A 22,194-nucleotide genomic window follows, 5' to 3' on the forward strand; every position below is an offset into this window, starting at 1 on the left:
TATGGAAAAGAAATGGGAGAAGCAGCCAAATAGAGTATCATTCTAAACCTCTCTTTCCTACACTGTAATCTCCTGAACGGGGGGTATCTTATTTATGTCTAAATATCAGCACAGTACATTCCAAATACCCAGTACCCAGATAATATCTGTAAAATGACTATTAAGATATATGGAGGATGAGATTTCACGACTGAACTTTTAATGATTTGACAAACCTCCACTCTCCAACTCAAAAGAATCTTCCTCATACAAACAAAGCTCTGCCAGTACCCTAAAGATGGATCATCTCATCTCTTAATCCAGCAGGTCAAGTAATTCAAGCAGGTATAGTAAAATCAAGACACCATTATTTAGCAAATGGTAAACAACCAGTCCACGGTCAAACAGGTTTGAAAATAATTCATACTGTCCTCTCATCAAAATACTTTAACCCAGTATAAACACTACCGTTGCCCGCCTCCAAAACAACTAGTCTTCTAAGGACAAAGAATGTTTTATATTCATTTTGGTGGAAAATCAGCCTTATCAACAATATTGCATTCTCAAGAGAAAATCCATGTCAGAGTTTCAAGGGCACATCAAAGTTAAGTGTGTATGTTTCCACACATACATTCAGGGATATTACTACAGAAGGCATAGGACTCTATAACATTAATATCTGAAGCAAAGAGGCTTGTGGCTACAGAATTATTTTATATATATGCAATATATATAAACTACATAAAAATATAAAATATATATTAAAATATATTGATTCATTGGATAAGTTTAAATAGCTGCCATCTTATTTTTTTTTAAGTGTACACAAGACGCAATGGAATACTCTTCTAAATCTTAATCACTTTTTTCCTTTAAAAATTTTTTAAAATTTAATTGAATATACTGAGTGAACAATGCTAAATTGCTGAGCAAGTCAACTAGTCTGCCTTGATGATACTAAACACAAGTTACACTTCAGTATAAGGCTGAGGTAAAAAACTACACATCTCTCTGCCTGATCCCAAAGATCTGAGGTTTTTCAATAAACAGTGACCTGGCTGCATATCTCAGTCACCTGGGGAAAAGCATTTAAAATATAAATATGTCTGAGCCCCATGAATCAAAGCTTACCGAGGTATTGATGCAGTCAGCTGAAAACTGGATCTCAGATCAGCATTTTGGAACTAATGTTCTAACTACCAAACAAAATGTTGCTGAAATCACCCAAATTCATCTGTGTGATGAATTTTCACTAACATTTTCTCTAAAAAGACATAGAAGGGAAGATTACATAAAATTTTAGTTTCCTTTATGTTTTCTCGTTGCTTAGATTAACTTGTTCTCTTAGGAGCAAAGCGAGGCTTAAGAACAAACTGCAAAGAGGGGACTGAGGATATTACATAAAAGGCGGTAGAATAAACGTGACCACTGAACAAAAATGTAAATCTTCCTAATACCTAAAGAACTCCCCCAACTCCACAAAGTCAGAGAGAGAACCTGAGATTGTGTACAGGAAAAAGAAAAATGCTACAGCAGACTAAAGGAACATCGTTATCATGGAAATCAACCTCTACAGGGGCCAGGTGACGGGGTGAAGATAGTCATCTTGACGTTGAGATGAGAAGAGATCATGCTGTCTTTTGCGAGTTCATTCACATGGCTCAAGTATTTTCATCACGCCAAGTAAAATCTAGGCCTTTGGTACTAATAACTAAAAACTGTGCAACCAATGGCATTTCCCCCCTGCCTCACTTAGGTCACTGGGCAATATGAATGAAGAGTTCTCTAGAGTCCCACATTACTGTTCTAACACATTAGCCTGAATTTCTAAACAACTCTACCAACATCTCCCATTTCTGCTTTTCCCATGCAAAAAGTCAGACCATCCACTTCTTCAATCAAAGGAGGTATCTGAAAAAGATCCCTAATCACTGTATTCTCTTTGCTCATTTTGATCCTTATCATCTCTTTTTCCTAGAACCTTGTTCTTGTGAAATTTTTGGGTGCTCATCTTTTCAACAAGCTCTCACCTAGTGAAGTGTCTGTCATCACAGGAATTTATAATTATCTCTTACTATTTGTATTCTGGAAAGTAAAGAGCCTAAAAACCACTGATGGTCAACATTACATAAATTTGCTGTCTGTCCATCCACAGATGACGCTTTTCTTTTTCAAGTGTATCTTTAGGATCCTACATAATTACTTTTATTGGCAGAATATAAGGCTAACTGACTCTTATCCTAAGAAATACACATAATGTAAGATCAAAAAACACTTTGGAAAGAAAGCAATTATACAAAGGATATGATTCACACAAAATGAACAAGGATAATTGGAAAACCAAGTCCATTTACAGCATTTTTTTAGTTCAGAAGAGATTTCTTAGGGGTATTCTAGATGCTACAAAGATTGTAAACACAAAAGTCGACATGGTTCCCGTTTCCCACTTTTATAAGACCCTCCCCTCACCCTGTACGCGCAAATATGGACATATATACACAACAATCTCCAGAAAATGCCTCCCAAGAAATTATTTAATAAATCATAAAAATCTCACAAATCAGCAGCCATAAGAATTGTAGCACAAAAAATTCCAAAGGTCCTGCTTAGCAGCTGAGAGGTAGAGGATGCTTTACAAAGAAATTCTCTATCAAGTTCTATGGCAGCAAAGAAAAAATTTTTTATAACTTGATTGAAGCTAAATAACACCCAAATGAAAGTAAAAATCATTATGAGTTGGCAAAGAAACTACCTGATATTTAAATTACAAACCTTTCCCTAAAAGGACAAAAGGTTTATACTAGCTGAACAATACTAAAGAGTATGATACAAGTAATTGCAATAAACAATGCAGCCCCTACTCTCCCCAAGCCAAATAATTCATTTGTATTCTAAAACTTTATCTATTTTCATAAAGATTATATATTGCTAAAATACAAATATCAAGAGATTACCTGAAGTATAAGCAAATAAGTTGAGAAAAATGGAGTTAAAAACCCTTGCAGAAAGCTAAGTGAACTTTTAAGAAAAACACGGAGGTAAAGAACAAGATTAAATTGCACATCAGGTAGTCCACAAAAGTACATTTTACTTTGCATCAACCCACACAAGCAAAATGCTATCTTAAGTTGATCACTGAGCAGAGAATTCAGCAAGTCCAACTGAGAGAGAGGGAGGTGTTTAAGAATGACAATCTGTAGAAGGAATGATCCAAACACCAAGAGAATTCTTTAAATCTTTCAAGTGAAAAACAGATGCCAGTACCACCACATGCCCTCCCTTCTACTTGTCTCAATGTGATTGCCAACACATTTGTACTCTTCAAAGTTCCAGGGATCATCAAACAGCTTTGTACTAGCTGAATGACTTGCTTTCAACTTCTGTATCACGGATTCCATTCAAATTCATTGTCCTTTCTCTACCTGGGGTGGAGGTGCTGGTTTGCCATTAAGAGCCATCTGGAATGGTGTGGCCTGGCCTGCAGGAGGCAAAGGGGCAGTCTTCAACTTTTTTGTACTAGTTTTGGATGGCCGTTCCTCCTCCTCTTCATCAGAATCCTGAAGGCCATACTTAGAAAAATGGGAGACCTAAGGAAGAGAAGGATCCAACAAGATCAATTTTAACACTATTATATTCAGAAGAGCTTCCATAATACTTGCCCTTGCAATTTTGCAGAATTGGGGTGGGGGGGTAATGAGAGAGATCAAAATATTTAAAGCACAATGAAACGTCACCTATGACACTTTACCCTTTTTCTAAGATTTAGATAAAGTTTGGTGCATGTACTAGTTGCTCATATAATTACTAAATTAATATATTAACACACGAAACCAGATCCAAAGATCCTTTACTATTTTCACATTTATATACTGCCTAGTTGTTTTTTATCTACACAAGGGCCTTCAACAAGTTAAATAATCTAAGTGACCAAAAAGAGAAAGAAAACATTGGGTTAAACTATCAAGGAAGGGAGGAAGTCAACCTCTACATCCCTAGAAATCTTTAAAAGAATGACACTTAGGAAGAGTTCATCTATCAAGAAATTTTCTACCTGATGTCCCTAAATAACGCCATGCAGTAGAAAAACCACATCTTAGTAGTATATCTAAATGCTCACAGGATGTGGTAGAGGATTTGAATCATGGGCCCATAAAGTTTATAATAGCTCTTTATGGGTCTGGGGTTTAAACAGATGGGTAATTTGGAGCAAATCATGATGTATCTCTACATCTGTTTCCTAATTTGTAAAAAGAGAATTTAAGAGAAGACCTCTTCTAACACAAACATTCTGTGACTCTACCTACAATTCATAAGAACTAAGTTAAGTGACTTTACCTTAAACACCCAAGAACCCGTTTCAGGACGGTACTCTTTGAACTGAGCTCCCTGTTTCCTTGAAACTGCTTCCAATCTTCCCTCATAGTTGATATCGGCAAGTCGATCTGGGCTTTTTATTAAACAACGAGATGTTTTATCCGTTGGCCAAACTCCGTCCAACGTAACTTCAGCCTTCCTGTAACGTACAACCAAGTAAAGTATGTTTCATATTTAAGAAAGCCAAGTAATATCTATATAAATAGCAAATAAAGGTACATGTGTTACTTTGGAATTATTCTGCAGGTGTTTCCTTAACTTGTCTTGCCTCCTAAGGTAGGTAAACTTAAGAGAAAGGAATTACCCCTAAATCAACTAGCTCAATATCTGATTCAATAGTCAAATTCCATTTATTTTAAACTACCATAGTATCTCAATTATTTCCAATGTAATTTTACTAACACTTAAGCTGTGCATCCTTGACCAAGCCCAGTGGTCATAGTCCAGTGCTAAGACCTACGTCGTAGTGAAGGTCTTAAAGTGCTGTTGTACAACAACAGTAACAACAGCAGCAACTACCACTGAATGACAACAAATGCTTGCAGAATAAGGTATCAGGAAGATCATACTATTAACCACTAAATAATGAGTGTGAAGATGATTAGAACAGTGGTAATATATTCTAACATCAATACCTGAGTTCAAGGACTGTGTCCTATTCATTCTATATGCCTTGCACCTAGTACAGTGACTAGCACATAATAACTACCTTTTATAAACATTATTTTTATTGTGGTAAAAAGGTGTAACATAAAATTTACTATCTTAACCATTTCTAACTATACCATTCAGTAGTATTAAATATGTTCACACTGTTGTGCAACCAATCACAAGAACTTTTTCATCTTGCAAAACAAACTCTATATCCATTAAAAAAACTACTTCCCAATTCTCCCTGGCAACCACCATTCTACTGTCTGTTTTGATGAATTTGACTCTCTAGATGCCTCAAATAAGTGGTATCACACAGTATTTCTCTTTCTCTGACCAGCTTATTTCACATAGCATAACGTCCTCAAGGTTCATCCATGCTGTGCAGAATGAGTCAGAATTTCCTTCCTTTTTAAGGCTGAATAATATTCCATCGTATACATTTTGTTTATCCATTCATCTGTCAATGGACACTTGGGTTGTTTCTACCTCTTGGCTATTGTGACTAGTAGTGCTATGAACACAGGTGTGTAAATATTTCCTCAAGATCCTGCTTTCAATTCTTTTGGCTATATACACAGGCGTGGAATTGCTGGATCATTTTTAATTTTTTGAGGAACCACCCCATAATCTTTACCATAGCATCTACATCATTTTATATTCTCACCAACAATGCACAAAGCTCCAATTTCTCCACATTTTTGAAAAACATTTTTTTATAACCACCATCAGAATGGGTATGATCACTCATGGTGGTTTTGATTTGCATTTCCCTAATTATTAGTGATGTCGAGTATCTTTTCATATTCTTGTTCGCCATTTGTATATCATCTTTGGAGAAATGTGTATTCAAGTTCTTTGCTCATTTTCAATCAGGTTATTTGTTTTGCTGTTGTTGAGCTGTAAAAATTATTCTTCATATTCTGGTTATTAACTCCTAATTGGATATATGATTTGTAAATGTTTTCTCCCAACCTAAAGGTTGCCTTTTTATTCTGCTGATTATGTTCTTTGATGTACATGAGTTTTAAATTTTGATGTAGTCCAATTTGTTTATTTTTACTATTGTTGCTTGTGCTTTTAGTGTCGTATCCAGGAAATCCCTGTCAAATCATGTCATGAAACTTCCTCTATGTTTTAGTCTAAGAGTTTTATAGTTTTAGGTCTTTTGTTTAGGCCTTTGATCCATTTTGAATTAGTTTTTATATATGTCATAAGATTAGGGTCCAATTTTATTCTTATGCATGTGGATATCCAGTTTTCCCAAAACCTGTTGGGAAAACCTATTGAAGAGATTGTTCTTTCCCCACTGTATGGTCTTAGCAATCTTGTTGAAATCATTTAACCATATATGTGGGGGTTTATTTCTGGGCTCTCTATTTTTTCCATTAGTCTGTATGTCTGTCTTTATGCCAGTACCACACTCCTTTGGTTATAGCTTTGTAGTAAGTTTTGAAGTCAGGAAGTGTGAGTCCTCCAGTTTCTTTTCTTTTCAAGATTAGTCTGGCTATTCAGGGTCCTTTGAGATTTCATATAATTTTAGGACAGGTTTTTCCATTTTTGTAAAAAAAAAAAAAAGAAAAATGCTACTGGGATTTTGATAGAGATTGCATTAAATCTGTAGATTGCTTTGGGTAGTATGGACATCTTAACAATTTTAAGTCTCCAACCCATGAACATAGGATATCTTTCCATTTATCTGTTTTCTTTAATTTCTTTCAGCAATGTTTTGCAGTTTTCAGCGTCTTTTGCCTCCTGGGTTAAGTTCATTCCTAAGTATTTTATTCTTTTTGATGCTATTGTACATGCAATTGTTTACTTAACTTCCTTTTGGGATTGTCCATTGTTGTAGAAACTCAACTGATTTTTGCTTGTTGATTTTGTATCCTGCTACCTTGCTGAATTTTATAAGTTTAATTGTGGAATCTTTAGGCTTCTCTACATATAAGACCACGTCATCTGCAAGCAGAGAGGATTTTACTTCTTCCTCTCCAATTTGAATGCCTTGTATTTTTTTCTCTGGATAATTGCTCTAAGACTTCCAGTATTATGTTGAATAGAAGTGGCAAAGTGGGCATCTTTGTCTTGTTCCTGATCTTAGCAGAAAAGCTTTCAGCCTTTCACTATTGAGTATGATATTTGCTGTGGGTTTCAAATATGGACTTTATTATCGTTGAGATAGTTTCCTTCTATCTCTAGTTTGTTGAGTGTCTTTATCATAAAAAGGTGTTAAATTTTGTCAAGCGTTTTTTTCTGTATCAGTTGACATGATCATGTGGTTTTCTTCCTTCATTCTGTAAATGTGATGTATTATACACTGATTGATTTTCATATGTTGAACCACCCTTGCATTCCAGGAATAAATCCCATTTGGTCATAGTGTGAAATCAGTATTCAACAAGAATATTGGTCTGTAGTTTCCTCTTCTTGTACTATCTTTCTCTGGTTTTGGAATCAGGGTAATGCTTGCCTGATAGAATGAGTTAGGAAGTACTCCCACCTCTTTAATTTTTTGGAAGAGTTTCAGGAGAAGTGGTGTTAATTCTTTAAATGTCTGATAGAATTCACCAGGGAAGCCATCTGGTCTCGGGCTTTTTTGGAGGTGGGGGTGGGGGGAGTTAATTACTGATTCAATTCCCTTATTAGTTATAGGGTTGTTCAGATTTTGTTTCTTCATGATTCAATCTCGGTAGGCTGTAAACATAAATGATTTTAACTATGGCCCTTTCATAAAAGTTCTAAAGAGCTATTAGAAGCTATCATCTCACATTAAAATACAGAGAAAAATTAACCATAGTCACAGCAGAAATAAGAAAAAATAAAATACTACTAAAAAGTGTTTTTGGAAACTAACAGTTGGAGCTGATAATATTAAGAAAAAAGAATCAGAAAGTCATAGTGTAGTATTTCTTTGTGATTTATATTTTTAAATCAAAGTACAGAAACAATAAGCACACACTGTAGGATAAGTGAGAAAAGCAAGTTGCAGAAAAATATATATAATATGAACATATTTGTGTTTACAGAAACAAATTGTGATTTAGCAGATTATCTTCTAAATATGTAAATAAATTCATACCTATTTAGCCCTTCACCCACAGGTGGTTTCTGGTTATCATCTAAGTAGACAATTACTTCTTTCCTTCGGATATGCACAATATCATCCAAATTTAGATTTGTCAAATTCACATCTCCTTCAAAATAGATTGAACCGTAACCTACAATTCAGAGAAAATAGTTAAAAACTCATCCTATATAGAGGGCAAATACCTACTTTACACTTCTAATAAGTAAATAATCAGAAAAAACAAGCAGCTTTATTTTTTCTTTTTAAAGCTTTTTTTTTCCTTTTTCTCCCCAAAGCCCCCTGGTACATAGCTGTATATTCTTAGCTGTGGGTCCTTTTAGCTGTGGCATGTGGGACGGCGCCTCAGCATGACTCGATGAGTGGTGCCATGACCGTGCCCAGGATTCAAACTGACGAAACTCTGGGCTGCCTGCAGCGGAGCGCGCGAACTTAATCACTCGGCCACGGGGCCGGCCCCATGCAGCTTTAAATTAACCAATATTTTAAATCTCCCAGCAATACTCTGAATGGGCTGTTTTCATCCATAATATGTATCAGAGAGTGACAGCAAAGACATTCTTTTCTGGTTTAACATCTGCATGTTTGCAGCACTTTTGTTATCCTCAAAACATTCTTCTTAAATTTCTTCCCAAATACCTGTACTGCAGCTAATATAAGCAACCCTTAGCACCTAGCCTACTGTATGAGTCGAAAGATCTCAGCCCTTTTTTTAATCCAATACAGCATGATGAGATTTTTTTTTCCCCAAGAAAATTATATCTGTAATAACCTTTATGACATGAAGTTGAACCTAAATATTACCCATCTCTTGTCAACTATACAATTTTCTTAGTATTTCCTGCTGTTTACAGTATTTCCTTTAATTGTAGAAAACTACAATAAACCAAACTGTTACCAAAGAATGTTCTACGGTTACAGTCTTGTTTCAGTACTTGTCAATCAGTGCCTACTATTCAGGCCAAGGTGGGTCCAAATGTAGGAAAAAAACAAATCCAGTTACCAAGAGCTTCCTTTTCTTAATTACAAAAATAAGGTGCAGATCTCTGGCTTATACACTACAACTCCTAAATTCACACTCACCTTTACGACCGATAGTGAAGTCAGAAACAATGCACTCTCCTTTTTCATTGGTAATTTTAGCAAGGTCATCCATAGATGGAATTGTATAGTAACCAACCTTAGTAAGAACAATGCCTATGACAAACAGAAAATATAACATTAATTCTGATTGTCCTCAGAGGACTTTTCGGTAATATTTATTTCACTCCTTTTCTCTTTTAAAAAATTTTCTACAAAATGAGTAACTTGTAAAATTACCTCAATAATCAGTAACTAAATTACTATATAAAGAAAAAATTATTGGAGTAAAGCATTTTTCCAAACTGGTTTTCTAAGAAACAATACTCCTAGGAGAAACTATGTATTTTTTTAAAAAAAAGCTTCATGGGCAAGTACGTTTGGGTAACATGCACACGACAGCGTATTATAGGCTCTGAGAACTTGCAAAATAATGAAGCCTATTTAACTTTACTTAATCCAGTGTTTCTGAGACTTAATTAAATCACAGAACCTTGTTTTCACTGACATCCGTTAACATACTGCACTATGAAACCCATTCCATAGAACACATTCTAGGAAAGGCTTACTTAACCACTTTTTCTTTTATTTTAAACGTGAAGATACCAAAACTCAGGATGGAGAGAACCTGCTTTGGCTTACGTAGTAATTCAGTGGTAGAGGTGAAGCTAAAACTCCAAACCCAATATTTTTTATTTTATAGCCTATTGTCTTCCATAAACCTCTTATATCTTCCACATTTACATCCCCAAATAGCGAAAATCAAGACGAAAAATCCTACATGAGAAAGTCCCACAGACCAACGGAAACTTCAAGGTCTACATTAGTGTTATTTTAAAAAGCATCAACTAGGTAGATTTTTGAAAAACTCAAAGAAAATAGAACGCTGGTGTGCTTGTTCTAATCACTCCTTGTCCCATTTATAGGTAGAGATCACGCTAACTTGCTCTCTGAGAGACAAGAATTTAAGGCCAATATCAGATCAAACTCTAACCTCCAGAAATGCCCACTTGTATACTCAACTTGATTCTCTACTGGCAAAGTTTAGAGGGTTGTTAGAATGTCCTTGGAAATGGAATTTTAACTGGGAGATGGCAAAGAAGGTTTGTGAGAAAACTATAATCAATAAAAAATCTAGACTGGGTATTTGGGGAAAAAAAGGAGTATTATAACAAATTCATGCAGATATACACACACAAACAATAGATATTTGGGATTCTTAATATGAAAGTATAAAGCTGTTTTCTTAGGGCACCAAGTGGTCAGAAGATATATAGGAAGGAAATAAGAAAATTAGATATAGAAAAATTTTACAGACGCTTCAAGAGTTAACAGTAAAACAACTCATATCTTCACTAGCAAGAATGTATAAACCAAATGTGGCATATTTATATAATGGAATATTACTCAGCAATAAAAAAGAATGTACTATTGAGATATACATCATGAATGAAATCTCATAAAAATTATAGTCAAGAAGCATATGTATAGTATGATTCCATTTATATGAAGTTCAAGAATAAGAAGAATTAATCTCTGTGACAGAAACCACACTGGTTGACTTCTCCCTGGGGATGGGGACACAAAGGAACTTTCCAGGGTGAAAGAAATGTTCTATCTCTTGATTGAGCTGTTAGGTAACTGAGTATATATATGCCAAAATTCACTGAAATGAACACTTAAGGTCTGTGCATTTCACTGTATGTACACTGTAAAAGAAAAAAAAAAGGGAATGTAATGACATTCATTAAAACCCAAATGAGATGTTACGTCAACACAGAAAAATGGCAAGCTTTAAGTATCCAATCAAGACACTCTAATCTTGTAGTTTATATTACTGGTTTCATGGATTAGTTCGGGAAAAACTAATCAGCTCACTGTTGGGGGGAAAGAAAAGCACAGAACTGGGGTGATAAAAAACCATAGCAACAGCTACCATTGGAATGCCTACATATGTCAGGTATCATGGTCTATATACTTAATCTAAATCAAATCTCAAAAACCTTATAAGAAATAATTACCAATATCATTTTAATTAAAAAGTAATAAGCAATCTATCTGAGTTTATAAAAAAGTATAAGGATAGTCTCTCTGGTTATAAAATTTGGGATCTTTAAACTAAAACAGGATAATTTTAGTGACATGAATTTTAACTACTCCAAAGGTACAAAAAGCATGTGAATTACAAATCAACCAAAGCATTAAGTGAAAAGTGTTTAAATGTTAACATATAAAATGCAATTAAAAAACATCTAAAGGTTCAGGTAGCTGACTTCTACTATGTCAAAAATCTGTGACAAACAAGAGGTCTCAAATGACTATAAGAGATTATCCATGTACCAATCTGAAATCTGACCTGCCGGGTGCATATGGTAAGTATTATTTTCTATTTCTTCTCGATCATCCTGCAGAGACTCCTCATGAAAAGAGGTCTCTTCACTGCTTCCTTCCAGTCCATTTCGTAAGGCAGCACGCATGTTTAATGCAACGATGGTATCATCCACACTGCTGCTGCTGTTGTGTTTATTTCCAGCACTCTCTGGGGTTTGAGGAATGGGTTTGGCAATAGGGTTAGTATAAAAACGTGACACAAGAGAATCATCATCTCCATCCTGCTGATGGTTCTCATCAACAGGTTTGCTCAGGAAACTGAATCTGAAAAGATAGAATAGAAACAATATCTTAGCCCCTTGTAGCAGTAGTAACAATGACAACAGCAATCCTTACTGAGCTTTTACTAAGTGTCTGGCACCATTCTAAGTAATTCCACATAAAAAAAAGGTCTGCTACTATGTGGGGTCAAATAACTAGTGATGAATTTCAAAATAAAAAACTGAAAAAATTTTAGATTTTTAACATTATAATCAGCAAGGTATTAGTAAATGCTTCATTAATAATAAATCAAACTAGAATTTTATCCAAAGAGAAAAAAGAACAGGAGTGCGAAGATGTATATACAGGGATTTTTCACTGAGGCATTATTTTGAATATAGGAATATTGTATAATCTAAAGGTCCTCTAATAGAGAAGTGATCGAATTAGCTTACATTCACAATAATGGCTATAGTCATTAAAAAAAGGAGAAGGCAGATATAGTCAGATTGATAGGAAAAGGCATTTAAAATAAAGGGAAATAAGGTTATAAAATATATCATTCATGCCTAATCTCTACAATATATATCTATAAGAATATAATTATAGAATGAACTATTAAGGATTAGTGTATATACACTTCTACTTCCTCTTTTATTATACTTCTTTACTGATTGTTTTTTGTTGTTTGGTTACAATGACTATGTATCATTTTAATAACTATCACAAACAAAATAACCTTTATCTAAAGAGGGATAAGGGGTGTCAAATGCATACTAACCCTATCCAAAATGAGACATGTGGATACTAAAACAGTTCTGCAGAACTGAATCAGAAGAACTCCAATAATTTTAAGGTCTAAAGTACTCAAGAAACAAAAACATGACTTAATTTCTAGGTGCTCACATGCTGTAATACTTCTATGCAACATTCATCAAACTTTATAAGTTTTCATAGAATGAATAAATCCTAATCTCAGAATCTCTTCAAAATGAGAATAAGGCTCTCTACAAGAAACAACTCAAAACAGAATTCAGTTTACCTCTCTCCATTTTCTGGATAATCAGATGGTGAAGCTAGATCTTCTGAATCACGATTAACAGGAGAGAAGAGATTGCTATTGTTAAGGTTTTTCAAAACCAACTTCTTAATGCTCTTCCTATAAACAGAAACCAAAATGAAAAAAAAAAGGCACACAGTTACTACGTCACATTTCCTTAAAACCTGGAGTTGAAAAACGCACTCTTGTTCAACTCATATTTACATGTCTAAAAAAGACCTAACAAATTCAATTCATAAACTTCCTATAAATATGCCACCATACTGCACTCTGTCATGTTCAAAACAAAGTGGGAAATCCCTTTGAAAATATTCCTGCTTCTCTGAACGCGCCCCCCCCCGCCAGTACTTTATGCAGACACTTAGTTCACTCATCAAACTACGTATTATATTTAAATATTTCTCTACGTTTTCTTTCTCTTTAAACATTTTCTTTCTTTTTTTGTTTTTTTTTAGCAGTCAGAATTTGGCCTGCTGCCGTGAAGGAAATAGGTGAATAGATATTTGTTGACTAAATGAGAAAGATGTCTTTAAATAAGATGACAAGAAAGAAACAGGAGTAAAAAAAACTCTGATATCCAATGATGCAAATCATCACGAGTACCTAAAAAGTTCAGGTTTCTGCATAGTGGGTTCACTTAAGGCAAGAACCTCAACAGTATACAAGCTTCAAGTAGAAGAACCAAATACAAAAGATCTTAATCAACCTTCACTTAAAAACTCACTGGATTAACTAACGCGCTCCATTCCCTCCTTAAAGAAAAAAAAAACTGTAAGCAACAGACCACTCTCATATATTTATTTCTATTTCAACAACTGAGTATGTGGTAACAACTATCAGTTGTATTTGTTCCAAACCTGTGTATGCTAGTTATACTCCTTATTGTAATGACATTATTCAATAAGTATTAAATAAGCCAATGAAACAGGCAGTCAACAATGAAGAATTGTTATTTCCACAAAAACTAAACTGAGACCTGGCCTCCTATTAATGGTAGACTAGTCCTCCTAGGGAGGATAACTAGAAAAGTTGGAGCTCTTTGTAAGCATCGAGAAACTGGATCAGCAACCTGGGGGGACAGTGGCACAGGCAGGTGTCTGGTATTTAGGGTTGCTTTTCTCCTGTGGACCTTTCCTGATTCCAACAGGAAGGCTAAGAGGCTGATGGCACACTTGACAGTGTTATGAGACTAAGGAGACAGAGACGAGACCAGAGCCAGCAACAGGGTGGGGGCACTATAGAATGCCACTCGTTTTGTGTTGGGACCTGGGAAGTCTCTACCCCTGGATTTACGAGAGAACTAAAGTAAAAAGCACATAGTTGTAAGTTCAGCTTTGAGTTATTTCAATAAGCACTTGTAATTAAAAACACAATTCTTCTCTGAACGTCAATATCATCATCCTTGAACTCTAATTACTGCCACAAGCTTTTGAAAATATAGTAACTGACATAAATTTAAAAAAACAAACACAAAAGGAGATAGGATATTGCTTCAAAAAAGACAAATGGCCAATGAACACATGGTATTATGCTCAACATCATTAGTCATAAAGGAAACACAAATGAAAAGCACAAGACACCACTTCACACCCACTAGGATGGCTATCATAAACAAGCATACAAGACACAAAATAAGTGCTGACAAGGATATGGAGAAAATGGAAATGTTATACATTGCTGATATGGTGCAGCTGCTGTAGAAAACAGTTTGGCAGTTCCTACAAATTAAGGTTAAATATAGAAGTAACATATGACCAAACAATTTCAGTCCTAGGTATATACCCAAAATAATTCAGAAGAGCGACTCAACCAGATACTTGTAAACCAATATTCATAGCAGCACTATTCACATAGCTAAAAGGTGAAAACAAACCAAATGTCCACCAACAGATGAATGGGTAAACAAAACGATCTATCCATACAAAGGATTATTACTTAGTCTTAAAAAGGAATGGTTCTGATACATGCTACAACACAATGAACCTTAAAAACATTATGCCAAGTAAAATAATCCAGACATAAAAGTATAAAAGTTCTGGAAATACTGGTGATGAAGGTTACACAATATTATAAATGCACTTGCTACTAAAATTGTACACGACATAAAATTTATCATTCTAATCATTTTAATGTATATTTTGGCAGTTCCCCAAAAAGGTTAAATATAGAATTAATGTATGACCAAACAATTCCAGTTTATTTACCAGTTTAACCATTTTTATGTATATTTTACCACAATAAAAATTAATAAGTAAAAGAAAGAAAACTTAGGTAAAATACAAGTGATTCATGCACACATTAGTAAAGGCTGTTAAATAGTAAAATGGATAAATTCAGGAAAACTAGATATGTTTATATTTTTTGTGATATATTGGAAGTTAAAGAAAGCAGCTGAAATACCCAAATCAAAAAAAAAACCCAAACATTAAAACAAACATCGAATTTCAAAGAATCAAAATCACCTGGAGTTACCTTTTTGCACATAAGCTAGAAATCAATAACAGAAAGATAACTTAAAAATCTCCATGTTAAGAATTTATACTCTTAACCCAAGGCTCAAAAAACCCCCATGAAAATCAGAAAGCATTTGATTTTCATACATAATTATTATCTGAATGATAAGAATAACATATGAAAACATATAGAATACAAATAGAGCTGAATTTTAAAAGGAAATTTACATCTTTAAATAAATACATTTAGAAAGAAGGAAAGCTGAAAATGAAAGAGCTAATTAAGCATCCATTTAGAGAAAGGACGGAAAATTAAATTCCAAAAAAAAGGGGGAGGGTGAAAGGAACTGAAGATAAAAATAAGTATTAGTGCAAATATGATAAATAAAATTAAAAATCAATGAAACAGGAAACAGTCAAGAATAGAGAGCAGCAGTAATGCTAGAAAGTTAGTTCTTTGAAATGACCAATAAAACTGGTAGATCCCTGACCAGACCGATTAAGAAAAAGAGAAGGCACAAAAAACCCCATGTCAGGGATGAAAATGGGAGATCCCTACAGATTCTATCAAAATGAAAAAGACAGTAAGGATATTTTTTAACAACTTTATGCCAATAAATGTGGAATTTTAATTAACTGAATAATATAAAAAAATTACTTCAGGGGGATGGTGTCAAGACGGCAACATAGGCAGAATCTGAACTCACCTTCTCCCATGGACACAACAAATTTACAACTACTCTTGGAACAATTACCCCTGAGAGAGAACTGAAAACTGGATAAAAAGAACCCCTGCAACAAGGGACAATGCTGACTGAGGTGAAGGAGGCAGAAATTCCTTTCTGCAGAGAAAAAAAGCCACCTTTGAGCTGCGGCACCTCACTGGTGGCTGGGAGCAATCCTAAGGTACACAGCCTTCCACAGAGGATTGGGGGATCTGAGTGGGGGAGCATTACCACAATAAGCAGCTTTTGGACTCAGCAAAACCAAGACAAATGTCATAATATCTGGCTTTACTGGCTATTAACTACAGCAGGGAATACTCCCAGAAAAGCCACTGGACATAAGGGGGGAGGAAAGGCTGCTCTTAAAGGGCCCACACACAAATTAACCTGTTTCAGAAAGCAACCTGAAACCACCAGAAAGATAGATGCACAGTCCTATGGTGAAAAAAAGACTCACTTGATAGGCACTGGGTGCATCTGAGTGAAAGGTGAGACCTCCCCAGGGACTGAGACATTGGCAGCAGCCATTACTGTGACCTAGTAAAGGTGTGCTGACACAGACGCTAGCAGATGTCATTGGAGATCTTCCCCAGGCCTGTTAGCCCAGGGTCTGCCCCATCCACTAGAGCACCAATTTAATCCAGCTCAGTCAGGGCAGGCAGCCTGCCCTAGGGACTGGCCCCAGCCAACACTAAGCCCTTGGACAACTTGTGAGCTTGCACAGGCTGGGAGAGTGGGTCTGCCTCTACAGGGCAGGGCATGCGCAAGCGGTGGGCCTGCATTGGTGGAGTATGTGAGGTCTGCTTCAGTGGGTCAGGGTGTGCGCACAGGGCGGGATTGTGTTGACAGGGTGTGTGACGCTGTGGGCACTGGGGCTTGTCTGCTGCAGCAGACTTGTGCTTCTCAAACAGCAACAGAGGGGATCGGCCCCACCTTCCAAAGCCTGAAATAATTGGCTTTGTGCTCCCATGCCTGGGGCCTACCTGGCTCAGCTACAAACCCAAGAGAGCTGACAAAAGCCTTGCAAGCCAGAGGCTTACAGCAATTGTAAGCCCCTCAGCCTAACAACCAGCCATGCTGTGGGACTACCCACTTAACAGAAAAATTGCAATAGGAATGTGCTATTAGACCTTGCAGCGAACTGTGCTGGGGCTCCCCATACCCAATAAAGTGACTGAACGGTCTACAGCAACCACACGCAGCTGACATTATAACCAGACGGCCAGGGGGACAGCCTAGCCTCCCTGGGTACCTACAGCAAGAGCAACCCTGCCAGACATAAAGACACACACAGTCCACACAGGAGACACTCTGGAACATTTGGAACTGGTGGTGAGAGAGAAGCACATTGCTGGGCCTCATAAGGCATGTCTTATATAGGCTACCTCTCCAAGATCAGGAGATGTAGATGATCTAATACAAAGATATAAGCAAAGAGAAAGAGGCAAAATGAGGAGACAAAGGAATACGTTTCAACAGGACAAAACACCAGGAAAAGAACTAAATGTAACAGAGATAAACAATATACTTGACAAAGAGTACAAACTATGAGTTGTAAGGATGTTCACTGATCCTGGGAGAAGAATGGATGAACTCAGTGAGAACTTCAACAAAGAAATGGAAAACATAAAAAAGAACCAATCAGAAATGAAGACAATACTGGAAATGAAAAATTCACTAGAGGGACTCAACAGCAGAGTAGATGATACAGAAGAATGGAGGGGCGAGCTGGATGAAAGACCAGAGGAAATCATCTGAGCTGAACAGATAAAAGAAAAAAGAATTAAAAAGAATGAGGACAATCTGAGGGAACTTTGGACAACATTAAGCACACTAATATCCATATCCATATTAAGGTGTCCCAGAAGAAGAAGAGAGAGATAAAGGGGCAGAGAATCTATTTGAAGAAATAATAGCTGAAAATTTTCCTAACCTAAGGAAAGAAACAGGTATCCAGGTACAGGAAGCACAGAGAGCACCCAACAAGATAAAGACAAAGAGGCTCACACCAAGACACATTATAATTTAAATGTCAGGAATTAAAGATAAAGAGAGAATCCTAAAAGCCACAGAGAAAGGCAACAAGTTACATACAATGGAAACCCCATAAGGCTATCAGCAGTCTTCTCAGCAGAAACCTTACAAGCTAGAAGGGAGTGACACGACGGAAATGATGCGGGGTCGGTGAGCCGAGGAGTCGAAAGAAAGATTTCTTAGACTCTCAAGATCTGGCAGTAGTGCTCTTTTATTTAGAGAATAGTGTGGAATAGCATGGGGACAGGACCCATGGGCAGGCAGAGCTGGTGCGTGGGGACAGGACCCACGGGTGGTCAGAGCTCCTGCTGCTGCCCCCGCTGGCATGGGGACAGGTCCCATGGGCAGGCAGAGCTAGTGTGTGGGGACAAGACCCACAGGCAGTCAGAGCTCCTGCTGCTGCCGCTGCTGCTGCCCCCGCTGGCATGGGGACAGGACCCATGGGCAGGCAGAGCTGGTGCGTGGGGACAGGACCCACGGGCAGTCAGAGCTCCTGCTGCTGCCCCCGCTGGCATGGGGACAGGTCCCATGGGCAGGCAGAGCTAGTGTGTGGGGACAAGACCCACAGGCAGTTAGAGCTCCTGCTGCTGCCCCTGCTGGCATGGGGACAGGACCCATGGGCAGGCAGAGCTCCTGCTGCTGCCCCCGCTGGCATGGGGACAGGACCCATGGGCAGGCAGAGCTCCTGCTGCAGCCCCTTCTGCTGCCCCCGCTGGCATGGGGACAGAGCCCATGTGCAGGCAGAGCAGCTGCTGCTGTCCCCAGACGTATTTAAAACTCTAAAGGAAAAAACCTACAGCCAAGAGTACTCTACCCAACATGGTTATCATTCAGAATGGAAGGAGAGAGAAAGAGTTTCCCAGACAAGCAAAAACTAAAGGAGTTTATCACCAAGAAAGCAGCCTTACAAGAAATGCTAAAGGGACTTATTTAAGTGGGAAAGAGAAGAATACAAACAGGAATAAGAAAATTATATATATATGAAAAAGAGGCAATAAAATCAATGGTAAAGGCAAAAATATAGTAAAGGCAGATCAACGACTTATGAAGAGAATATGAAGGTCAAAAGACGAAAGTACTAAAATTACCTATTTCAACAATAAGAGGGTAATGGATACAGACATACACAAAAGAGGTTAGATATGATATCACAAACAAAATGTGGGAAGAAGGGAGTAAAAGAGTAGAGTTTTTAGAAAGACGTCAAACTACAGAAACTATCAGCACAATATAGATTGTTATATACATAGGTTATTATACACAAACCTCATGGTAATTATAAACCAGAAACGGATAATAAATACACAAATAATTAAGAGAGAGGAATCCAAACATAATACTAAACAAAGTCATCAAACCACAAGGGAAGAGAGCAAAAGAAGAGAGGAACAGAGAACTACTAAAACATCCTGAAGTACCAAAACGGTAATAAGTACATACTTAGCTACTTTAAATGTCAATGGACTAAATGCTCCAATCAAAAGGCAAAGAGTGGCCAACTAGATAAAAAAACAAGACCTATATATATGCTGCATTACAAAACACATATTTCAGACCTAAAGAGACTCACAAACTGAAAGTGAAGGGATAAAAAAGATACTCCATGCAAACGGCAATGAAAAGAAAGATGGGGTAGCAATACTTCCATCAGACAAAACAGACTTTAAAACAAAAATTGTTACAAGAGACAGAGAAGAGCACTACATGACGATAAAGGCAACGATCCAACAAGAGAATATAACACTTGTAAATATCTATGCACCCAACATAGAGCACCTAAATATATAAAGCACCTATTAACAGACATAACAGGAGACATAGACACTAACACAATAATAGTAGAGGACTTTAAGACTCCACTTACACCAGTGGATAGATCATCCAAACAGGAGATCAATAAAGAAACACCGGTCTTAAATGACACATTAGACAGGTGGGCTTAGTAGATATATACAGAACATTCCATCCAAAAATGGCAGAATATACATTCTTTTCAAATGCACATGGAACATTCTCCAGGACAGATCATGTATTAGGCTACAAAACAAGTCTCAATAAATTTAAGAAGACTGAAATAATATCAAGCATCTTTTCTGACCACAATGGTATGAAACTAGAAATCAACTACAGAAAGAGAATCAGTAAAGCCAAAAGTATGTGGAGATTAAACAAAATGCTGCTGAACAATGATTTGGTAAATGAAGAAATTAAAGGAGAAATCAAAAAATACCTGGAGACAAATGAAAATGAAAATACGACATGCCAAAATTTATGGGATACAGCAAAAGCAGTCCTAAGAGGAAAGTTTACAGCAATGCAGGCCTACCTCAACCAACAAGAAAAACCTCCAATAAACAATCTAACAGTGCACCTAAAGGAACTGGAAAATGAAGAACAAACAAAGCCCAAAATCAGTAGAAGGAAGGAAATAATAAAAATCAGAGCAGAAATAAATGAAACAGAGACTAAAAAAATCAATAGAAAAAAAAGTCAATGAAATTAAGAGCTGGTCCTTTGAAAAGATAAACAAAATTGACAAACCTTTAGCTAGAGTCAACCAAGAAAAAAAGAGAGAAGGCTGGAAAATAAAATGAGAAATGAAAGATGAGAAATTACAACGGACACATCAGAAATACAAAAGATTATAAGAGAATACTACGAAAAGCTATAGACCAACAAATTGGATAATCTAGAAGAAATGTATTAATTCTTTTAGAATTACACAACCTTTCAAAACTGAATCAATAAGAAACAGAGAATTTGAATAGACCAGTCACCAGTACAGAGACCAAAACAGTAATCAAAAACTTCTCCAAAAATAAAAGTCCAGGACCAGACTGCTTCCCAGAGGAATTCTACCAAACATGCAAAGAAGACTTGATACCTATCCTTCTCAAACTCCTCCAAAAAACTGGAGAAGAGGGTAAGCTCCCTAACTCATTCTATGAAGTCAACATCACCCTGATACCAAAATCAGACAAGGACAACACAAAACAAGAAAATTATAGGCCAACGTCACTGATGAACATCCATGCAAAAATCCTCAACAAAATACTAGCAAATGGAATACAACAATACATTAAAAAGATCATACATCATGATCAAGTGGGATTTATCCCAGGGATGCAGGGATCATTCAACATTCGTAAATCAAGCCATATGATACACATTAACAAAATGAAGAATAAAAATCACCCGATCATCTCAACAGAGGCAAAGAAAGCATTTGACAAGATGTGGCATCCATTTATAATAAAAACTCTGAATAAAATGAGTATAGAAGGATAGTACCTCAACATAATAAGGGCCATATATGACAAATCCACAGGTAATATCATTCTCAATGGAGAAAAACTGAAAGCTATCCCTCTAAGAACAGGAACCAGACATGGATGCCCACTTTCACCACTCTTATTTAACACAGTATTGGAAGTCCTAGCCAGAGCAATAAGGCAAGAAAAAGAAATAAAAGAGTTCCAAAATGGAAAGGAAGAAGTGGAATTGTCACTATTTGCAGATGACATGATTTTATATACAGAAAACCCTAAAGAATCTACCAAAAAACTTTTAGAATAAATACAGTAAAGTTGCAGGATACAAAATAAACATACAAAAATTAAAAAATGGGCAAAAGATCTGAACAGACATTTCTCCAAAGAAAATATACAGATGGCTAACAAGCAGATGAAAAGATGTTCAACATGATTATTGCAGAAATGCAAATCAAAACTACAATGAGATATCACCTCACGCCAGTCAGAATGGCTATAATGAACAAGACAGGAAATAACAAGTGTTGGAATTGTGGTGGAGAAAAGGAACTCTAATATACTGCTGGTTGGGAGTGCAAAATGGTGCAGCCACTATGGAAAACAGTATGGAGATTCCTCAAAAAATTAAGAATAGAACTACCATATGATCCAGCTATCCCACTGCTGGGTATTATCTAAAGAACATGAAAACACAAATGCGTAAAGATATATGAACCCCTATGTTCACTGCAGCATTATTCAAAATAGCCAAGACTCAAAGCAACCTAGGTGCCCATCAAGGGACAAATGGATGAAGAACATGTGCTAGATATACACAATGGAATACTACTCAGCCATAAGAAATGATGAAATTTGGCCATTTGTGACAACACAGATTTACCCTGAGGGT

The 22,194-nt window shown here is 36.5% G+C and overlaps 1 protein-coding gene across 10 annotated transcripts in view; it reads right to left on the reverse strand.

The window, feature by feature from the left end:
• The window catches only part of NUP98 (nucleoporin 98 and 96 precursor), a 105,921-nt gene that overhangs the window by 30,436 nt on the left and 53,291 nt on the right, over positions 1-22,194 (reverse strand). For all 10 annotated transcript variants that reach the window (XM_070626053.1, XM_070626056.1, XM_070626051.1 and 7 more), the window contains 6 exons: positions 12,804-12,920; positions 11,526-11,824; positions 9,173-9,286; positions 8,084-8,222; positions 4,315-4,492; positions 3,402-3,566 (listed from right to left, as the gene is read on the reverse strand). In XM_070626053.1, coding sequence (XP_070482154.1) covers positions 3,402-3,566; positions 4,315-4,492; positions 8,084-8,222; positions 9,173-9,286; positions 11,526-11,824; positions 12,804-12,920 — 1,012 coding nt within the window. The remainder of the gene's footprint in view (positions 1-3,401; positions 3,567-4,314; positions 4,493-8,083; positions 8,223-9,172; positions 9,287-11,525; positions 11,825-12,803; positions 12,921-22,194) is intronic.

This window comes from Equus przewalskii, chromosome 6 (genome assembly GCF_037783145.1).
Source record: "Equus przewalskii isolate Varuska chromosome 6, EquPr2, whole genome shotgun sequence".
Lineage (NCBI taxonomy): Eukaryota > Metazoa > Chordata > Mammalia > Perissodactyla > Equidae > Equus > Equus przewalskii.